The sequence below is a fragment of the Hoplias malabaricus genome, chromosome 14 (genome assembly GCF_029633855.1).
Source record: "Hoplias malabaricus isolate fHopMal1 chromosome 14, fHopMal1.hap1, whole genome shotgun sequence".
Classification (NCBI taxonomy): domain Eukaryota; kingdom Metazoa; phylum Chordata; class Actinopteri; order Characiformes; family Erythrinidae; genus Hoplias; species Hoplias malabaricus.
In genome coordinates, this window is record NC_089813.1 from 2,622,838 (window position 1) to 2,643,212 (window position 20,375).

At 40.6% G+C, this 20,375-nt stretch overlaps 1 protein-coding gene across 2 annotated transcripts; it reads left to right on the forward strand.

Annotated features, from left to right (window-relative positions):
- The first annotated feature begins 5,488 nt into the window (after positions 1-5,488).
- Positions 5,489-19,779, forward strand: LOC136666340 (rano class II histocompatibility antigen, A beta chain-like). 2 transcript variants are annotated; one of them, XM_066644456.1, is made up of 6 exons: positions 5,489-5,567; positions 5,998-6,276; positions 14,859-15,140; positions 19,318-19,431; positions 19,525-19,553; positions 19,644-19,779. In XM_066644456.1, the coding sequence occupies exons 1-5, from the start codon at positions 5,522-5,524 to the stop codon at positions 19,545-19,547; spliced, it is 744 nt and encodes a 247-aa protein (XP_066500553.1). In that variant the 5' UTR covers positions 5,489-5,521; the 3' UTR covers positions 19,548-19,553; positions 19,644-19,779. The 2 variants fall into 2 exon arrangements, with proteins under 2 accessions (XP_066500553.1, XP_066500554.1); XM_066644457.1 differs by lacking the exons at positions 5,489-5,567; positions 5,998-6,276 and adding an exon at positions 11,934-11,991.
- The last annotated feature ends 596 nt before the right edge of the window (positions 19,780-20,375 follow it).

A 20,375-nucleotide genomic window follows, 5' to 3' on the forward strand; every position in this document is an offset into this window, starting at 1 on the left:
GATACTGGACTCGCGTAGACGTGGAGGGGTTCTACAATATCTCATTGACTGGGAGGGTTATGGCCCTGAAGAACATTCATGGGTACCCGCTAAGGATGTTTATGACTCGGGCCTTGTGTTAGCGTTTCACTCACGCTATCCCGAGAAGCCGGCTCCGTATCCAAGGGGTCGCCCCAGAAGTTCATGTGCCAATCCTACGCTACCCCGTCCTACGTCTAGGTCTAGAAGTCAGCGGTGTTCTCGGACCCCAGCACAAGCTAATGTCCCTAGGTCGGATGCTACTGGTCGAAGTGGTGGTCGTCGTCGTGGTCGTCCTTGCTCCAGGCCGCCTCCTAGGCCTTCGGGGGGGTGGGGGGGGGGGGGTAATGTCACAAAGGCCTCTCTGAACTCCAGATCCCAGAATTCATTAGACAATCACATGACACCACACCATTCTCAATCACCAGAGTTCTGATTTGGAACACCTGCTTCTCTCTCTATTTAAGCTTCACTCACTCACCAGTCATTGCCGAGTATTGCGTGATTTATTTCTGAATACAAAGCGTTCGCTACTTACCTGTCTGTCTTGAATTTCAGTTACCTACCTTATGCTGGTCTTTCGGTTTTCGTCCTTGTCCTGCCCCTTTGGATTTGTTTGCTCTCTGGTTCATGAACTCTGCCTGGCTTTTTGACTACTCTTTTGGATTATCTCTGATGTACTGTTTGTTTCCGGTATTCGACCCTTCTGCCTGGCTTTTCGATTACTCTGTTGGTTTGTCTCTGAGGTAGTGTTTGTTTCTGATATTCGACCCGTGCTAGTTATTGTTAACCCCTTGCGGATTGTTGCCAATAAACTCTTTATACTGCTCACCACTAGTGTTTGCCTTCTGTCCAGTCGTGACAATTGTGATGCATGATGATTGTTCAAAATGTTTTGATTAATTTAGTAAAAAGTGCTAGAATCTGACAACTGCATCAATGTTTTATTGCTATTATTTAATTTCTTTTTCAATATTCTTACTAAGGACTTTTCTACCTGATGATTGTAAATAACCCAATTTTGAAGTTTAAAGAAACAAATGTAAAATAAATGTGATTAGCTTAAATATAAATGTCATGATCATTTTTATTGTACTGTGCTTTTTTAAACACATGTTTATTCTCTGTAATTTTAAAGATTTCCATTAACATACAATAACTCAGAAATGACTGAACAAAACAGATCTTACATGCCACATAATCAGACAACTAGGAAAATGTGACTCCTTTTGTGTCTCTTTTTTTGAGACTCCTTTTGGAGGATAACCAGTTTGGGCAGATGTGAGGAATACTAACTGTTGCAATTTTATGTAGTTACAGCATGGATCAAAATGTGACTGGCTTACCTCGCTGCAGTCAACAGTATTATTGTCATAATCAAAGTTCCAAACCAGTGTGACTTCCCAGAGACAGGGAGTCCATCTCACTTATTTAGCATATGAACATGCAAAGCAGAAAGGGCCCCAACAGCTCTCACTGTGGGACCAGAATATCCTAATCAATATCAAAGGAATTTTATTACTGAGTGTAACGGAGCTCTCATCCGTTCCATGTTGAGGACATTATAGAACAGGTTAACCAGGAAAAAAAAGCACAGACAATTTATATGGTTCTAAAGACTCTTTATTCTACTCCCCGTGATTGTGGCAGCACCGGTCAAACACACCCATTTTCTGAACTCATAAACACAGACGATCATGCTTAAGATTAATTAAATCAGCCAGTCCCTTTAAAGAACCTAGACTTTATTAAAATAGATTTAGATTTAACCCAGTGCTTATATATATTCAAAGCTCCTATTTACACATTTTTTTGAAAACTATTTCTCCCCGCTCCCAGTGTCTTCTATATTTGAATATTTGTTAAACTGGAATAGTTCAGTAAAATAAAAATCATGAAATAAAATTTTAATATCATATATACTCAACAAGATTTAACACAAAATGCAGCTTTTAAATTATATCATTTACAGAAGAAAAATATTTGTTCAAAATCTAATCACCATGTGAAAAAAAGTAATTGCCATCTAAATAACTTGTTCTAGTCTTGGCACCTGCAGTCAAATGCTTTTTCTATCAATGGCAAAATAGCACAGAAAATACTGTACCATTTCTAATAATTTCTGATTGTGTGGGCTGTCTTAATGCCTTAAAAATGCTCTTTGCTGACTGAAAAGATAATATATTCTTTCTTATTCCCATTCCACCCCGCTCTTCAGTGGTCAGGACCCCCACAGAACAGGTATGAGTTTGAAGGTGGGTCATTCTCATCGCTGCAATGGCACTGACATGATGGTGGTGTGTTAGTGTGTGTTCTGTGCTGATACAAGTGAATTAGACACTTGTAAACAGTGCTGCTTGAATTTAAACAGTGTGTCCATTCACTGTGAGACACATCTCCCTCATTGGTCCGCCTTGTAGATGTAAAGTCAGAGAAAGTAGCTCATCTGTTGTCACACCTATGGTCACTTTTGAGTTGCCAATCAACCTACCAATGTGTGTTTTTGGACTGTGGGAGGAAACCAGAGCACCCGGAGGAAACCCACACAGAAACTGGGAGAACACACCAACTCACAGACAGTCACCCGGAGCGGGAATCGAACCCACAACCTCCAGGTCCCTGGAGCTGTGTGACTGCGACACTACCTGATGCACCACCGTGCTGCCGGCTTAATAGATCATATACATTGTAAATAAGTGTAAGCTTTTGGACCATGCAGATGTAAAAATCATGGCACACTGAAGCACATTCTATCAGCTTGTAAGTTTAGTTTGTCACAGGGGAGGCATACATGGAGACAATCAAGTGCTAAAGGTTTTAGCATGTTTGTTGGACAGCAAACGGCTAGAGATTAATGCACTGACGAGTAGCTGTAGTAATAAAATAGTTAGCTTTGTGCATGAGGGAAAATGTTTGCGAGAAAGTGCACAGGCTACAAATATTGTTAGATGGGGTGAAGCACAAGATTGGAAAATACTGGTGGACATAGGTAAAAAACTGCAGGTCCCAGAGCATATTGCATTAACTACACTGAGGCCAGATATGGTGCTGTACCCTGAATGTAAACAGATTGTTTATTTCATAGAGTTAATGGTTCAATTTGAGGATTCAGTAGATGAAGATAAGGGGCCAGAAACTAAGGGCAGCTGTGAAGGAGTTATCAGAAACAGTTGAAAGGTCTAGTCAGTGGTTGTGGATAAGGAGAATACAGATTACTTGGGGAAATGCACTGTAGAGTGGTGGTTGATGTAGCATGTAAAGATCACATGGAACTGGTGGAACTGAGCATGCATTAACGGTGCCAGTCGGGCTCAGTACAGCCTTAGTCACCAGGGAGCCCAGTGTGGATTTAAAGTTGTTGATGGTAAAGGGTAAAGTAGGACTGTAAATCTGGCTTGGGGACTTTTGAGTTGCCAATCCACCTACCAACATGTGTTTTTGGAGCGTGGGGGGAAACTGGAGCACCCGGAGGAAACCCACGCGGACACGGGGAGAACTAAACACGCTCCTCACAGACAGTCACCTGGAGCAGGACCCTGGACCTGGAACCCACAACCTTCAGGACCCTGGAGCTGTGACAATGACACTACCTGCTGCGCCACCGTACCACCCCTGTTTTTAAACTTTATATCTCTAAAGTTGTTTTTAAACTTTAATATCTCTAAGGACTTAATAAACGATTAGCCTTTCGTTTTTTGATTAGACTTTTTTACATTATTCAGATGCATAAAGGTACCATTTTTTTATGTTTGAGAATGTACAGAAGGATTAGCCATAGTTTCTTACATTAAAGAAAGGTGCATTGAAAAACAATGCTGCGTTAAAAAAAATACTGCTTTTAAAAAAAACGCTGCATTAAAAAATTCTACATTAAAAAAGCTGCACTGAAAAAAGCTGCATCGAAAAGAAGGCTGCATTAAAAAAGGTGCATTGAAAAAAAAATCACTGCATTGAAAAAACACTGTATTGAAAAAAAACACTTCATTATAAAACTCTTAATAAACTCATAATAATCACTGCTGATGATCCTGCCTACAATTTTGAATACATCAATGGACAAAGATATGTAACACACAGTATCCAAATAGATCCATTATGCCAAGGATCTTAATTAATAAGGCAAGTCATAGTGTTAATTAGCAGATTAAATGAGCAAGATTTTGATACTTAATGTTTACTTTTGTTAATAGATATATGACTCACTTGGTCAGTGATATATAAATTGTATATACTTTGTTATTTCCTGATACATTAAGCATTAATATTTTGTCTGCTGCCAGTTTCTACACTCAGACACCCTGGTATGCCTGGTATACAGTTATAGCAACTCTGGCCACCCATTAATGTACTAATCTGCCATTAGACTTGCAAAAGTGTGAGTGACTAAGCAGTATTGGACCTTGATGTGCAGCAAGATCCAGGGGCACCACACACCAGCAGAAACCCATCTGCCTGACGGTAAGCCTCCAGTCTACAACATATCTCACTACACACCACACATAAACACACACAATAACCCCCAACAACACAAAAATAACCCCCAAAACAACCTCTAAACAGTCCAAAGTAGAGCCCATAAGCTCCCCCTATGAGGCCCAGCCTCTCACAGTCTGTGGGTGTCACCACAATTTGTTGATTTGTTCAGTGTTGTTGCAAGCATCTGGTTTCTATTTTACTGCCTTCAAATGTAAAAGAATGAAATTATATTAAAACATTTCAAAATATTAAGTAAGAGCTAATAATTTTCTAAAATTAAAGCCATTATCTCATACCCAGTGTTTTAATGGCTATGTTATAGCCTATTTAATTATCTGATATTATTTTCATTTTAATTACTGAAGTATATTCAAATGACATATAATTTAATATCCGTATATGCATATGTTATTAGGTGTGTGCAGTGGTTTACTATTCTGAGTTTCCACATATGTTTTATTGTCTGTTTCTATGTGTATGGAGAGAGCTCAGTACTAGAGCTGTGAATAATGTAAACAGGAACTATACCATTGCCTTAAATGGATAGACAGAAAAAACCCTGTACAAGAGAGGAGTGTAGGACTGAGAAGGGAGAGATGACTAGAGATACATAGAGATGGCTAGAAACACTTAGATACGAATAGATAGAGAGATGAACAGATAGAGAGATGACTAGAGATACACAGAGATGAATAGTGACATATAGAGGCAAATGGAATTGGCGGGTTCTCTCCCAGCCCTTAAGGCTGGTCAGATGCTGTTCTTTGGTAAAATAAAAATGTATTTAAAACTCTAGACAGTGTCTGGCAGAGTTTCTTTTTCACCACCCACAACACATTTGGGTTTGGCATTTGTCTCTTTTTTAAATCTCTGAACTCATCATATGATGCATTTCTGCCTCTGCCTAGTAACAGATGATGGAGTGATGTATCAGACTGGGATTGATTGGTGAACTGAGCTGTGTGTATGAACTGGAACCCTCTGTCTCTGAAAATCTCTCAGTTGTTGGACACAGATCGAGGTGAAAATGAGTCTGCAGCTGCTGCTCCTCCTGACTCTGACTGTCAGAACAGGTGTGTTTATATTTATACTTATTTAAGGAGAATTATTAGAATTAAATATGGGGAAGTTATAAACATTACAGTGATACACTGAGGGAGTGTTTATAAACTTTACACCTCAACAATAAATGTGTTTTCAGTTATAAAGTGTGATAAACATTAATAAAATAATTACAGCTTGATTTTAGTAAATTTACTGTGTTTTTAGAATCGAACTGATCACACAGAACTGAACACACAAATAGTTTTATGTAAATGTGTATAATTCACAAACAATATTACACCAATTACACTATGGATGAAACTGTTCTAATTGTGAATCTATTGAAGTTACATCACTTTAATCAGTTTGTCATTATATTTTATGCCAAAATAAAAGTTTTTGATTTAAAGCAAAGACACAGACTTAATTGTAACTGTAAATATTTATTTTCCTTTCCAGCGCTAGCAGGTGGATATTATGAATATATCACATGGGAATGCCTCTCCACTTCAGCAGATCTGACCGACGTGGAATTTATTATGACGTATCATTTCAATAAGGATCCGTATATACGATTTAACAGCACTGTGGGGGAGTTTGTAGGGTACACTGCACACGGAGTGTACAATGCAGAGTCCTGGAACAAAGGTCCTACCGTACAGCAGATGAGAGGTGAACGGGAGAGATACTGCAAACCCAACCTGGAGATTCATTTCTCCTCTCTTCTGGAGAAGGCAGGTGAGTATTAATCAGTGCAGCTCAGAAACACCACCAATGACCTGTTAAATTACACTCAGCTCTGGACACAGCTTTAACACACACTTTCACACCACTCTGCTCTTTTATTATTTATAATCTTCTAAATTAGTCACTAAAATTGAATGTGGTTTATTCATGTCAAGTCATTTTTTTAAATATAATTTTTGTCTTATGCGCACACAAAAGATTAATAAGTCTTACATGGTTGATATGAACAGTGGCGGATATTACAATATTACTACAGGATATTTTTGTCTTTCGCAATGTTCACTGTGTGGTATGGCTAAATGCCTAATAGTGTTGAATATTAATATTAATGATAACATTGACATGAATTTGTATTTAGACTTGACATTCTGATTGATACACATGTTATTTTCTGGCTCTTACACTCTTTCAGTTGAGTGGTCTAGCAAAGGGTCCCCTTTCCCATGATATAGGGGTGGTGTAGTCGATGTTTTATATATTGTAGTTGTGCACGTTAGTGTCAGCCTTGGGTGTCTGGGGTGTGGTGCTACACCTAGCAATCAGCTGACCCCGGCACATTTGGTGCACTCAGAAGGATCAACAATTAGTTGAGCCATATGTGAATTTTACTGTGTATCTAATTGAATGTAAGTGATAGTTTCATTATAGTGGCTCAGTGTTTATGGCATAGGGGTGGAGAGAAGACAGTGGTCAGCAGTTGGATATTGCTGCTGAAATCATCATCTGGACCATTGCAATATTTCTGAGGAAACAGTGATTCTACTGGACAGGAGTGGAACCAGTATAATTATTGCTCTTTTGATTTGTGGATAGTGTTTTGTATTACATTTTCTTTATTTAGTTTCTTTTCTTTCTTAATTATTAAAATGGCTGATGATGTGGCAGAGCAATTGAGGGCTATTACTATTATTTGGTTAAGCAGCTTTGTGTAGAAAATACTAGGCTTAGAGAGGAGATGACACAGAGGACAGTGGCAGCCGCAGTTGCCACTCCAGTAAGAGAAGGTTTATCTGCATAGTCTCGCATTCAAGGTGATGCTCCAGAGGATCCAGTCACTGCCAGTGGTGTAATTTAGAGATTGATATATGTGCCGAGAGAAAGAAAATGTGTCGTCTAGCAACTCTCTCACTGTTGAAGATTGGATAGAGAGGTGCGCAGGTTTTTGGTATTACGTCCTGGTTACCGCTCTGAACATGCCTTGATGGTATTTGACCTATTAGATGGTGAAGCTTGTACAGACGTTAAATTCAGTCCTATAGGTGAAAAGAATGATCCAGAGAAAATGTTTAGCATTCTTACCAGTGTTTATGGTTGTGCTCAGTCTTGTATTAGTTTACAGAATCAGTTCTTTCAGCGGCGACAGCATGAAGGGGTGTCTCTAAGAGCTTATTCTCATGCTCTGCTGTCTTTAATGGAAATACTTAAGCGTCGAGACCCTTCTTGTTTTTCTAGGCCAGACAATGTATTATGTGATCAGTTTATTGAACACATTAGGGATGTTGTCTTGAGGAGGGAGCTGCGACGTCAAGTTCGATCCAATTCTAATCTCATTTTTTTTGTAATTCGTAGTGAAGCAATTCATTGGGTAGAGGGGAGTGAGTCCTCTAGCATTCGAGCCCAAGCTCATCCCTGTTGTACTTATACAGCTGCAGTAGAATGTGGGGTGGATGCGAATGTTGTCATGGCCCAACGTACTGATGAGTTGGCTGATTTAAAAGAGGGATTCGAAAGCAACAAATGCAGTTAGATGCTATCATGAAGCGTTTAGAGATGACTCCTCTTGGTACCCAGTCTAGGGGTGGGTCATTTACCCGTGGTTCCAGGGGTAGGTTTCAGGCAGAGGGCAGAGTGATCTGTTTGCAGTGTAATCTGCCGGGGCATATTGCTGGCTTTTGTAGAACGTCTTTAGAGGGGGGTCCTGATGTTGGAGAGGCTTCAAGCCGTGCTGTTACCCCGCAGGAAAACTAATACCCTCCGACACATTAGCTCAAGTGTCAGGAGGGGGGTTGTGGGCTCAAACTCATCTAATGTTACCCAGTTGATTGGAAAGTGCCCAACAGTTGAAATTATTGTTGGGAGTGTGCCAATAACCTGCCTATTGGACACCGGTTCCATAACTCGAGTACTATAACTCAATAATTTTTTGAAGAACTTTTATCCCAGCTATTTCAATCATCTTTACAGTCCTGCTCATGGCTTCAGTTAAAGGCTGCAAATGGCTTAGAGATACCTTATGTGGGATATATGAAAGCTGATGTTCATCTTTTGGGCAAAGTTCTACCAAAAATGGGTATTTTAGTTACAAAGAGTGTTCCAGAAACCCACCGAAATCTTTCCAAAAGGACAATTCCAGGTCTGGTGGGCATGACTATTATTGGGCAATGCTATCAGGAATTGTTTTTGGGCAGGCTCTCTTCAAGGTTCCAGATATCAAGCAGGCAGGTAAAGTCTGGCAGCAGGCTTTTGTTCAATACCAAAATTTAAAGCGTATTGAGCAAGATGGTAGGGTTGGTTTGGTTTGGGTCCAACGGGGTACTGTGGTTCAGGTGCAATGACGCTTATTTTGTCCTCACACCTTGATGGCTTCAGTTCTGCTTTCTCAGCTTGATTTCTGGAGCCAGTGTCTTTTGCAGATGGTCAGTTGCCATGTGATCTTCTTGTTCCTTCTGCATTTGTGTCAGTGGGAAAGGGGGGTCTTGCAGGTGCCAGTTGTAAATGTGGGTGATCAAGATAGGTGACTTCAGCCCAAGACAATATTGGGGGAACTGCATGTTGTTCAGCCTGTGTCTACCCCAGGGGTAATACAAGTCCATAGGGATGAGTTGTGCCGTGTAGCTACTCTCCAGTCTATTCAAGCAGAATATGATTCTGGTACTGACTTCTCTCAACTTACTTGGCCATCCTTCTCTGCTCAAGAACAGGAGGAGGCTCAAGTATTGTTAAGAAGGTATCAGAGTGTTTTTACTGAATATGAGGGAGATCTGGGTTACACTACATTAGTCCAGCATACAATCCCCTTGCTAAATTCAGTTCCAGTGAGGCAGAGGTATCGTCGCCTACCTCCTTCACAATATGACTTGGTGAAAGCTCACATTCAGGAGCTTGTAGAACACCAAGTGGTACATCCTAGTTCTAGCCCTTATGCCTCTCTGTAGTGGTACAGAAGAAGGATGGGTCAATTTGCCTGTGTGTTGACTACCACCAGCTCAATGCCAAGACTCGCAAAGATGCCTTTCCTTTGCCCAGAATAGAAGAATCCTTAGATGCTTTGAGTGGGGCCAAGTGGTTCAGTACTTTAGACTTGGCAAGTGGGTATAATCAGGTCCATGTAGTAGAGGAGGATAGGGAAAAGACTGCTTTTTGTACACCTTTTGGATTGTTCGAGTTTAATTGGATGGTTTATGTAATGCACCTAGTACTTTCCAAAGCCTGATGGAGCGTATATTTGGAGACCAGAGCTTTCACACGCTCTTGTTGTATTTATTTATAGGATTTCCGACAACATCTTCAGCAATTAAGATATGGAGCTGGGCTGTCTTCAATAACATAATTTGAAGCTCAGATTGAAAAAATGTAATTTTTTCTCAACTAGGTTTAGTTATCTGGGACATGTGATATCTGCGTCTGGATTAGAGACAGACCCAGAGAAAAATTGTATGGTTGATGATTGGAAGTGTCCCAGACACTAAAAAATGGTTTGGTGAGTGCACCTGTATTAGGATATGCTGATTTTACAAGCCCTTTTTTGTGGAGATTGATGCTAGCCATGCAGGGTTGGGAGCAGTGCTGTCCCAAGACTGGGGGAGGGGGGACAGCGGCGTCCTATTGCATTTGCTAGTCGAGGGTTGTGTCCTAGTGAGCAAAATATGTCTAATTACAATGCGATGAAGCTTGAACTGTTAACCCTTAAATGGGCCATGACAGAGAAGTTTAGGGAGTATTTGTTAGGTACTAACTTTACTGTGTATACTGACAATAATCCCCTAAGTTATCTGCAATCTGCAAGGTTAGGGGCGGTGGAACAGCATTGGGCATCTCAGTTGGCACCGTTTAATTATGAGATCAAGTATCGGCCTGGTACCGCTAACGGTAATGCTGATGCCCTTTCTCGGTTGCCTACTGTTGATGATCAGCCTTCAGCAGGTGTAGGGGGATTTCAGTTCCCTCTGAGGTTTCTTTGGCTGTAAGTAGGACAATGTCAGGGTCCTAGGTGGCCTTATCCTCGGCAGTGGAGGCTATCCCATCTCGTAACCTGGTAGACCTGAAGGGTCTTGCAAACTGCTGAACCTACTGTGGCAGCGTTTGTGGGTTATTAGAGGAAAGGGCAGGTACCTACGGCAATAGAGTTGAAGGGTGAGAGAGAAGGGGTTAAGAAGAGCCGGACTACGCCTTGTCATCCTGAAGACAATGGACAGTGTGAGCATTTTAACCAAACATTGCATGATCTACTTCGCACATTGCCATCTGAGAAGAAATAAAAATGGCCTCAGTTTTTACCTCATTTTCTGTTTGCTTATAACACTACAATACATCAGTCCACGCAATACTCCCCTTATGAGCTGTTGTTTGGACAAAAACCTCAGTTACCAATTGATTGGTTGTTGGGGAGCATGGTGGAGAAGGGGGTAGAAAATCTAGAGCCATTCGAATGGGTGGATCAACATGGGAAACATCTGTCCAAAGTTAATGCTACCACAAGGGAGCAACTAGAGACAGTGGCGGCTTGCCGTAGGCGAGAGTATAATATGGTACCACCGATACTGTCTACAGGTACCTTGGTTCACTGCAGAAACCACTTTTTGGGTAGAGCAAAGATTCAGGATGTGTGGAGTTCAACTACCTTTGAAGTTTTGAAGTGCTTGGACACAGTGGGAACATTGTATAAGATCAGACCAGTAGGAGGTGAAGGGTGCTGTAAAACCATTCATAGGTCAGGGATGAAGCCGATCTCAGATATAGAAAGGGGTCGGATACCTGTGACTACGTCACCTCAGGGGAGGGTCAATAAGAGCTTGAGGAGGAGAGTGGTCCTGTTGGAGTAGTGGTTTGTGTGAACCCTAGGGCTAGCATAGGTCTGGGTACAACCAGTGTCGAGACTCCTCTGGGTCAGAGTTTGGGTCCGGTTTTAAATGACCAGGAGTCTACAGAAAGTGAGAATTTTTCTCTGGCTGCCGTTTCCGGTTGTAGACCAAAAAAGCAAGTTGAGCAACCCCTGTCAGTGGTCAGGCGCTCTTCTCGCAGTATGGCCGGACAACATTCAAATCCGCTCCACCTTCCCCATGCTGCTGTCCTGAACTCAATATTGAGCATGCCTACATCAAACTGTGCTCCTATTCTTTTTCGACCTTGGCAATATCCATTAGGTTATTGGATTTATTTTCACTGGGATGGTGAACCTTGAAGGAGGGGGTGAATATGGTATAGCTAAATGCCTAATAGTGTTGAATATTAATGATAACATATAATGATATGTAACAATAATGATAACTCTTGCACCTTTAAGGATCAGTAGAGATCTTACAGGGATACACCTGTAAGAGTGTATCCCCACAGTAGAGTGGGTGGGACCCAGGTAGGGAGCATATTGATTCCCAGAGGAAGATAAAAGTGAGCACACCAAGGTGAGTTCACTTCCACTGTGTTCAAACGAAGGGACGATGGGAATTGTCTGGTACGCTGCTGTTGCTATTAGTGGAACTTGGTCTGGTAAGTTTATACAGGCTTGTTGTTAGTAACAGGCAGTTCTTTTAAATTTCGGAGTCTGCAGAGCATATTTTAAGATGTCTACGTGTGCTGGTGGCTGTAGCCAATAATTTGAGAAGTGGAGAAGAGCAGGCAGCTGAATCAACGGTAGGTTGCTGGTTTATTATGGCTCGCGCTGAGTACAGTTGTTTGGAAATGGGGCCTATCCAGAAAGAGTTCTTTAGCCATTGGTGAATGTACTTTGTGTAGGTTGGTGTGGAGCGACACTAGCAGTGGCTAACTGGTGCTGGGTTGATGCTGCTTGCATGTTACTTAGGTTATTTGTGCTCCCTGCCGTTGTTGTTCATCTGTATTTTATCAGTGTCTATGTATCATACAAGTTGGAGGGTGTTTGTGTTGCCTGGCTGCCGTCTAATGATACATTTTGTTTCTACATAATGTGGGTATATCAATCATATTGACAACAGGAGTGTCTTTTTTAATTGGGTATGTCATTTAATATTGGGGTACCCTGGTGATGGCATATTGGCATGAACATATGTTTGGGTGTATACGTATATGGTGTATTATTATTATTAGTATTAATGCATATATGTGTGTGTGTGTATGTATGTATATATATATATATATATATATATATATATATATATATATATATATATATATATATATATATATATATATATATATAATGTATGGGTGTAGGCCATATGCTTAAGGTGATCTACTGACACTGTTGACTATATTTGTGATTGTGTATCTTATTATACTGAACTCTATTTGTTATTTTTCTTGTAGAGTGGTATCATAGGTCTTTTTTGTTTAGTTGCACCCAGGAAGGTGTGTCTTGTTATTTTTGGTTTTCTTTCTTTGTTTTGTGGTCAAGGGGTGGGTCACCCTGGCGCTCTGGTTGTGCCCTATTTGGGGTGGTTTACTGTGGTGGTGTTATCTTGCTTTTGGTGACCTCAGTTTGGTGTGGTAGTGTTATTGACTATGTGACTAGTGTGCAAACCAAAGGGCTCCGTTGGTTGGGCACTTACTTGGCCACATCTTGTTTTGTGGGACTGTGATATGTTACTTAGAGTTCATATATACATATATCTGAACATACAGCTTGGAGTCCTGCAAGTTTGAAAGACATTCCAAGAATGCGGTTGGAAACCAACAAGTGGGAGGTCTGTGTGTCACCAGTGAATGGTTAGGGTTTGGTTCAGGTTTAGGGTTAAGATGTACCTCCCAATTGGAGCTGTCTCTGAAAAACATTGCTGTCCACACCTGACATTTAAATGTGTCTCCTGTGAGCACTTACGATGGGATTTCTTTCATCATTCCCACTGGAGGAGGTACATGTCTTATTTGGTGTTCTTACAGGCAGGAAATAACATAAATTGCACCAAACCCATTAATTACTTTGTGGGTTTTTTTTCCTAGAAGCATAATAAATGCACCCTCAGAAACATTGAATGGTTTCAAATATATACAGGTTAAATCTAAATGAATGTTTCGATTGTTGTGAGAGAAATATAAGTAACAAGAGGCACATTTCAATCAGAGCACAAGCGTCAGAGCACAAGCTGTGTTTGCCCACAATTTAACACACACACACACACACACACACACACACACACACACGTATTTATGGCTTGAAACATTGTTTATTTGAGAAGCCCTGGCTGAGGCACTGACACTGTCAGAGATGCATTGATCGATTTGCCATTCACACAACAGGAATAATGTGGCCATATGTGTCTCTGACCATCTCCAATTGTGGTTTGAGTGATTGGATTGTGTGTCATTGGAGAGTGTGTCCTCGAGATGTATTGTACCTGTTCTCACCTGTACTTTGTGCTGAACATCTATGATTGGATCGCCCAGGACGCAGGTTAAGGCCAGGTGTGTACAGGGCCACAGAGTTATTCTGTTCACCAGCACACCACCATCATTTGTGTGATCTAGACAAGCTCTCTATTAGTCGGTTTATGTGGCATCATAAATATCATAGATAACGATAAGTGTCCTATTTATGTAGCGATATGTGTAGGTGTGTGATAGCATGAAAGTAATCAAAACATTTGTGTAATATTTTGATGTCTATAAGATTGGTGTTAGACATTTTATTACTTAGCTATAAAAACTGTGCTATTACTCAGTTTGATTTGTTAATTGTTTTTATTACAGCTATCAGCATATGCACAGAGGATCCAACAATCTCTCTTTTCTCAAACTTTGATTATTTAGCAGTGTTTAAAAAGGGCAGATTGTGGTGAAACAATACATACTACTCTTACTGTAACTAATCAGTATTCCCACAGCAGCCCAGTGGATCATTGTATTACTCTGGAGGTTTCTGCTCTGTATTCTGGCTCATCTATAAGCAGTTTAATATTTATTCGCCCACATCTAGACTTTATTTTCACAGACTTTGTTCAATTATATTTTGCACTCCTAAAATCAAGGCAGAAGTATAATAAATACCTTTTATAATCTTTTTTTGCTTTGGAAGAATCAGTTCCCTTCAGTTTTAGATCTTAAGGCCGCTGTGCTCACCTCACAGCTTATGGTTTTAACAACATCACTCTGAGAGGTTTTAAGGGTCTTGTTATATATTCCTCTTATTGTACGTTAAATACATTATTGTATTAAAATAAACTCTTTTAACCAGTGGAACGCAAACTTTTGCATATAACCAGCAAAAATGTCAACAATCATAAATACTTCAGTATGTTTAGACATACTAAACACAATGTATGCTCAGTAAACCATATGTGCTTCATCATATTCAGTGTTCAGACTGTATCTGGGTGAAAAATGTGATGACTGCATGAATATTTTATTAATGCTCTAATAATACCACCTCTGGTGCCTTGCAGTGAGGCCGAGGGTCAAACTCATGGCAGAAAAGGAGCCCAGTGGTGGACACACAGCCATGTTGGTGTGCAGCGCTTATGACTTCTACCCCCCAGCCATTGATGTGTACTGGCAGAGAGATGGGAAAAGAGAGACCACTGCTACGATCTCCACTGATGAGCTGGCTGAGGGAGACTGGTACTATCAGGTCCACTCTCACCTGGAGTACACACCTAAATCTGGAGAGAAGATCTCCTGTGTGGTGGAGCACGCCAGCTTCTCAGAACCTGTGGTCTACGACTGGGGTGAGGACAGAGTCTGATTATTACACACCAATAAAACCATTAAAACAAATAAAAACACAGAAACACTTCATGCTCCATGTACTGGTTGGACAGCTGTCTGATCACCAGAATATCAAGTGTAGTGTTTGATTACTCATATATATTCTCTAATCTGGCTTCACGGTAAGGATTCTGCCAGCTTGTTCTGATTGGCTGTCTGTACCTCCGCGTATAGGTATTTTTTTGTATCGTAATTTTACGAGCTCTGGGACTAGTCCGACATGACTTCTACATGTCAGGCCAAAATAGCAAACTTGTGTTTGGGTCTTTTGCTTCACAGTCAAATTTCTTTTCCTGCTGCAGTAGGTAGTTATTGGACACATTAAGTGGCAAAATGCACCAGACTCTAGAGCAGAGGCGATTGCTCTAAGACTGCAAGGGAAGCTCAACTTCCCCTAAAATGTCAGAATCAGCTTCTTATCATTGGTAAAGACGCGGCTTTCCTCTCAATCATTCTCACAGTGCTTTAAACAGTCTGGACGCTGAGCGTCCACAGAGTTCAATAGCAAAGCAGCGAAGTGCAGCGAAACGAGACGAGCCATTGGATAAATGCTGGGCTTTGTCCCGCCCATCGGATGCTCAGCGTCTCTGGGGGTCTATGGGGCAGTGGGCTGGCCTCAGCTGCCCTGGATGCTCAGCTTCTGCATGATGATTGGATGATCTGTCTGAGGCTGAATCCCTTTTTGATTGACAGCGAAATGAGCGAATCAGCGATACTTTGGTGTAAAGATCCATGGGAGCATTACATTTTCATTCTGTTCTGAGTTGAACCGGAGACTTTCTTAAACCGGCATTTTCTTTGTTAAAAACGACTAGCGAAATATCAAGCTTCTATTTCTGGTGGAGTTTTTTGTAGCTGCTTGTGTTTGGAGACTGACTTCTATCACTCTTTCTGACTTCTATCACAGTTTCTGTCCAGCGGGTGCTGCTGAGCCCCTCCACCGTCACAAAGCACTCACAGGTGGACACACTTCACATGGGCCAAGGCCGTTTAAGCCTAGCTCTGCTGGCCATTGAGAGGACACTAGTCAAGTCACTGGAAATCTCCTATCAAATTCTTAATGAATGTCTGAATAATTATCAGCATGCGGTAAAAGCAGCCAGAGCTAAATACTTTGCCGATACCATTGCCAAGCATTCTCACAGTCCTAAAATTCTCTTTAATACAATTAAAACGATACTGCACCCTCCGGCTTCACCCATGCTTGATGCAAACTCTGATTTATGTGATAAATTTACGAGGTTTTTCATTTCCAAAACTGACTGTTTACGGACACTTAACTTTTCTCCAGCACCTGGCTCCTCTGTTCTACCTATGCGTTCTGCATTCCTAAGTCAGTTTGAGCCCATGTCATTGTTGGATCTCACCGATTTAATTCTGCATATGAGACCAACCACTTGCTCCCTGGATGCCTTCCCCACGCCGCTTCTTAGAGATGTGCTGTCGTCAGTTGGCCCAAGTATATTGTCCATAATAAACAGCAGTCTCATTAATGGTATTGTGCCTTCTTGTTTTAAACATGCAGTTGTTCAGCCTCTTTTAAAAAAGCCTGGCCTAGATCCATCAGTCCTCAATAACTTTAGACCAATCTCTAAGCTACCTTTCTTGTCAAAAGTCTTGGAGAAGGTTGTTTTTCATCAATTTTCTTCTTTTTTAGACAAACATAATATCTTAGACACATTTCAGTCAGGTTTTAGAGCACACCACAGTACTGAGTCTGCCCTTCTTAAAGTATTAAATGACATACTCCTAGCAGTTGATTCAGGAAAGTGTGTTGTTTTAATTCTCCTGGACCTAAGTTCAGCCTTTGACACAGTTGACCACACCATCCTGTTAGATCGCTTGTTGTCTGACGTTGGCATCCAGGATCTTGCGTTGAAGTGGTTTGCCTCCTACTTAGAAAATCGAACTTTTTCTGTTAATATAGGACAGTCTTCCTCTTCCTCTCCTGCCTCTCTTACTTGTGGTGTACCTCAGGGCTCTATCTTGGGACCCATCCTCTTTTCTCTGTACATGCTCCCTCTGGGGTCAATCTTTCAAAAATATAATGTTTCATATCATTGTTATGCCGATGACACAAAGCTTTATCTTCCACTGAAATCAGGAGAGAATTGTTCACTAAAACTCATGTTGGATTGTTTGAGGGACGTGGAGTGCTGGATGTCTAAAAACTTTCTTAAACTGAACCAAGACAAGACAGATGTGATCATTTTCGGAAATTCCCACTTGACCCCCACCATGGCCAATGAACTGGGGCGTCTGTCATCTAATGTACACAGCCAAGTAAAAAACCTTGGTTTCATCATTGACACCGATCTTACATTTGAAAAGCAAATAAGCACTGTTGTGAGAGGTAGTTTCTTTCAACTCCATCATATAGCTAAACTTAAGAGAATACTGTCTTTTAAAGACCTGGAAACAGTCATACATGCTTTTATCTCCTCCCGTATCGATTATTGTAATTCTCTGTACCTGGGTATATCTCAATCGAGCCTGTCACGATTGCAACTGGTCCAAAATGCAGCTGCAAGGCTTTTGACCGGTACCAAGAAAAGGGAGAGAATTACCCCTGTGTTGAAATCGTTGCACTGGCTACCAGTGAAATACCGAGTTGAATTTAAAATCTTACTGTTTGTTTTCAAAGCTCTCCATGGCCTGGCTCCGAAATATATTTTGGATCTTCTTTGCTTTCGATCTACCTCACATGCCCTACGTTCCTCTGACAAATTGCTTTTAGACACCCCTCGCTCTCGGTTGAAGTTCAAAGGAGATCGGGCTTTTGCTGCAGCCGCTCCAAGACTTTGGAACAGTCTCCCACTCTTTATAAAGCAATCGCCTACAGTAGTATCTTTTAAGTCCAATTTAAAAACATATTTATTTTCTCTGGCCTTTGGGTCCTTTTAAATTACTTTAGCCATTTGTCTCTGCCTTGGTTTATGTTGACTTGTTATCTGTATTTTTCTCCACAATGTTTTATTGTTGGATTCTTTTATTTCTTTTACATGTATGTTTTATAATTTTATCTGGTTTGTTTTGTTAGTTGATTTTTATTGTGCAGCACTTTGGCTGACATTCACTGTCTTTTTAAATGTGCTATATAAATAAACTTGACTTGACTTGACTTGGAAAAGACGCCTTGTTGGTACGACAGGGTCACAGATCATTTTCTTTAAAAGGAACGGAGGGTAGAATTTACGTATAAATAAACCAACACATTTTATGATGTAGGCCGAAATTGAGCTTCCCCTCTTTGAAAGACCAGCATCCGCCACTGCTCTAGAGACTCTGGTAATGCGAGGCTGCTCATACACTTCAGGAGGTGTTTTAAGAAGGGGATGTCCCTCCTGCAAGTGGTTAAGGTCTATACTGAAGGGACCACCAGTGGCTCATAGTGGTGTGCAGTTACTACTAATGGCACTTTATAACAACATTAGGGAAAAAATACATTAATTAAATATTATGATTTAAAACAGTGTCAAAACAAGCCTGCAACATTTACACCCCATGCATCTAGAAACAAAACACATTCCCACAATGCTTCAGTGAGTTACTGATTTTAAAATACGTTGCTAACGTATTGCTCATAGTAAGTGTTCCATATGATTTCATGCTGAGGTTTTTAGCTTAGTCTACTGATGGAGTTAAGACATAACTTATGTTTGGGTGAAGGACGACACCTGAAACTCCTCCTACACATTCCTCTTACTATGTATCCTCCTGTCTCCCTTCCATTTCCTGGAGGGTCATTTATCCATGTCCACAGCAAACCCTCCCAGAGCTCCTCTCCATTCTTCTCCACCCCTGTCTCAAGTGCAGTTTTGGGTGTGATCCATGCATGAAAATTATTTTTATCAGAAATAAACAAGCAGCGTTATTTAGGGGTGTACACCTGAACATGGGCCTTTATACTTTCTAAACGTAAAAACATGAACACTGAGGTAGAGAAACTTGCCTATCTCTCATTCATGACGTACTGGAGATTCAGTTTAAGAAAAAATACAACAGCAATTTAAACTATTCTAAGTAAACAGACTGTAAATATAATAAAAAGTTAATTATGAATCAGTTAAAAGGTGTGACATATTTAAAAAAAAAACCTCAATGTTCACAATCAACATTAAACATCTGTTTCCTCAGATCCTTCTCTCCCTGAGTCTGACAGGAATAAGATCGCTATCGGAGCGTCGGGGCTGGTGCTGGGGATCATCCTCTCAGCTGCTGGGTTCATCTACTACAAGAAGAAATCTTCAGGTCAGTGGAGATCAGACAGAGTTTAACTGATAGATTAATCTGGAGGTTGAATGTATTAATATAATTCACTGTGTGATTATTAATGTGTTTCAGGGCGGATCCTGGTGCCGAGTTAAGAGCTGGTGAGAGCTGCACTGTCGTTTTAATCTTCAGTTTGAAGTGATCAGTTAAAGTGAGTGTAACACTGAGCTGTTTTCTCTGAACTGCTGCAGGTTCTGGAGCTGTGCTGGAGACTAAGGTGGAGGAGCAGTGGAGTCCATTACACAGCTTTAATCACCTCACTCCCAGAAATTATATTCACTGTGTTATTTTTATGAATCCATCACAAGTAAATAAACCTTTTCTGTCTGAGAATGAGTTTGATCTCTTTTTAAATTATTTTTCCTGTGAGGATGGGTGTGATTGGGGTGGCACAGTAGAAAATATTATTAGGACATTTATGAGTTAATGAATAGTTTAAGAGTTGAACTGAATCTACTAAATTAGTTGTCTTGTTATTTTCATTAGCAAGAAGCACATATACATATTTGAATTTTGAATTAATTCTTGAAATTGCATGACTTCTTTACTCCTTGTAATATAATATAATATAATATAATATAATAATTTGATATGTAGATTTTATTTTGAGGTTCAGTTGTGATGGTACAAATCTGCACACACAGCTCCACTTCTGTTTGTGTGAACTTCTTTACTTCTTTTTGCAACTGCAGATTTTTGACCCTGTTTTGATGCTTGACCTGACCAGCCAATCAGCACACTACTTACTCACTAACCAATCAGAACACCATCCAAATTCTGCCAATCAGAAAGCTTCCCATAAGTAAGCCCCAGTGGCATTTGTCTGGAAGCTCTAGTAAAGATCTGCCTTAATTTCCTTAACATTAAGAAGCTGGTCAGTTTCTAATTCCCAGCTTTTGTTCTAATTATCCTGTTCCACCTTA

Bases quoted from the DNA above. Each gene is read 5' to 3' on its own strand.
- LOC136666340 (XM_066644456.1), top strand. From the start codon at position 5,522: ATGAGTCTGCAGCTGCTGCTCCTCCTGACTCTGACTGTCAGAACAG. The intron at 5,568-5,997 runs GTGTGTTTATAT...TTTCCTTTCCAG, and splicing joins GACTCTGACTGTCAGAACAG to CGCTAGCAGGTGGATATTAT. The intron at 6,277-14,858 runs GTGAGTATTAAT...GGTGCCTTGCAG, and splicing joins CTCTCTTCTGGAGAAGGCAG to TGAGGCCGAGGGTCAAACTC.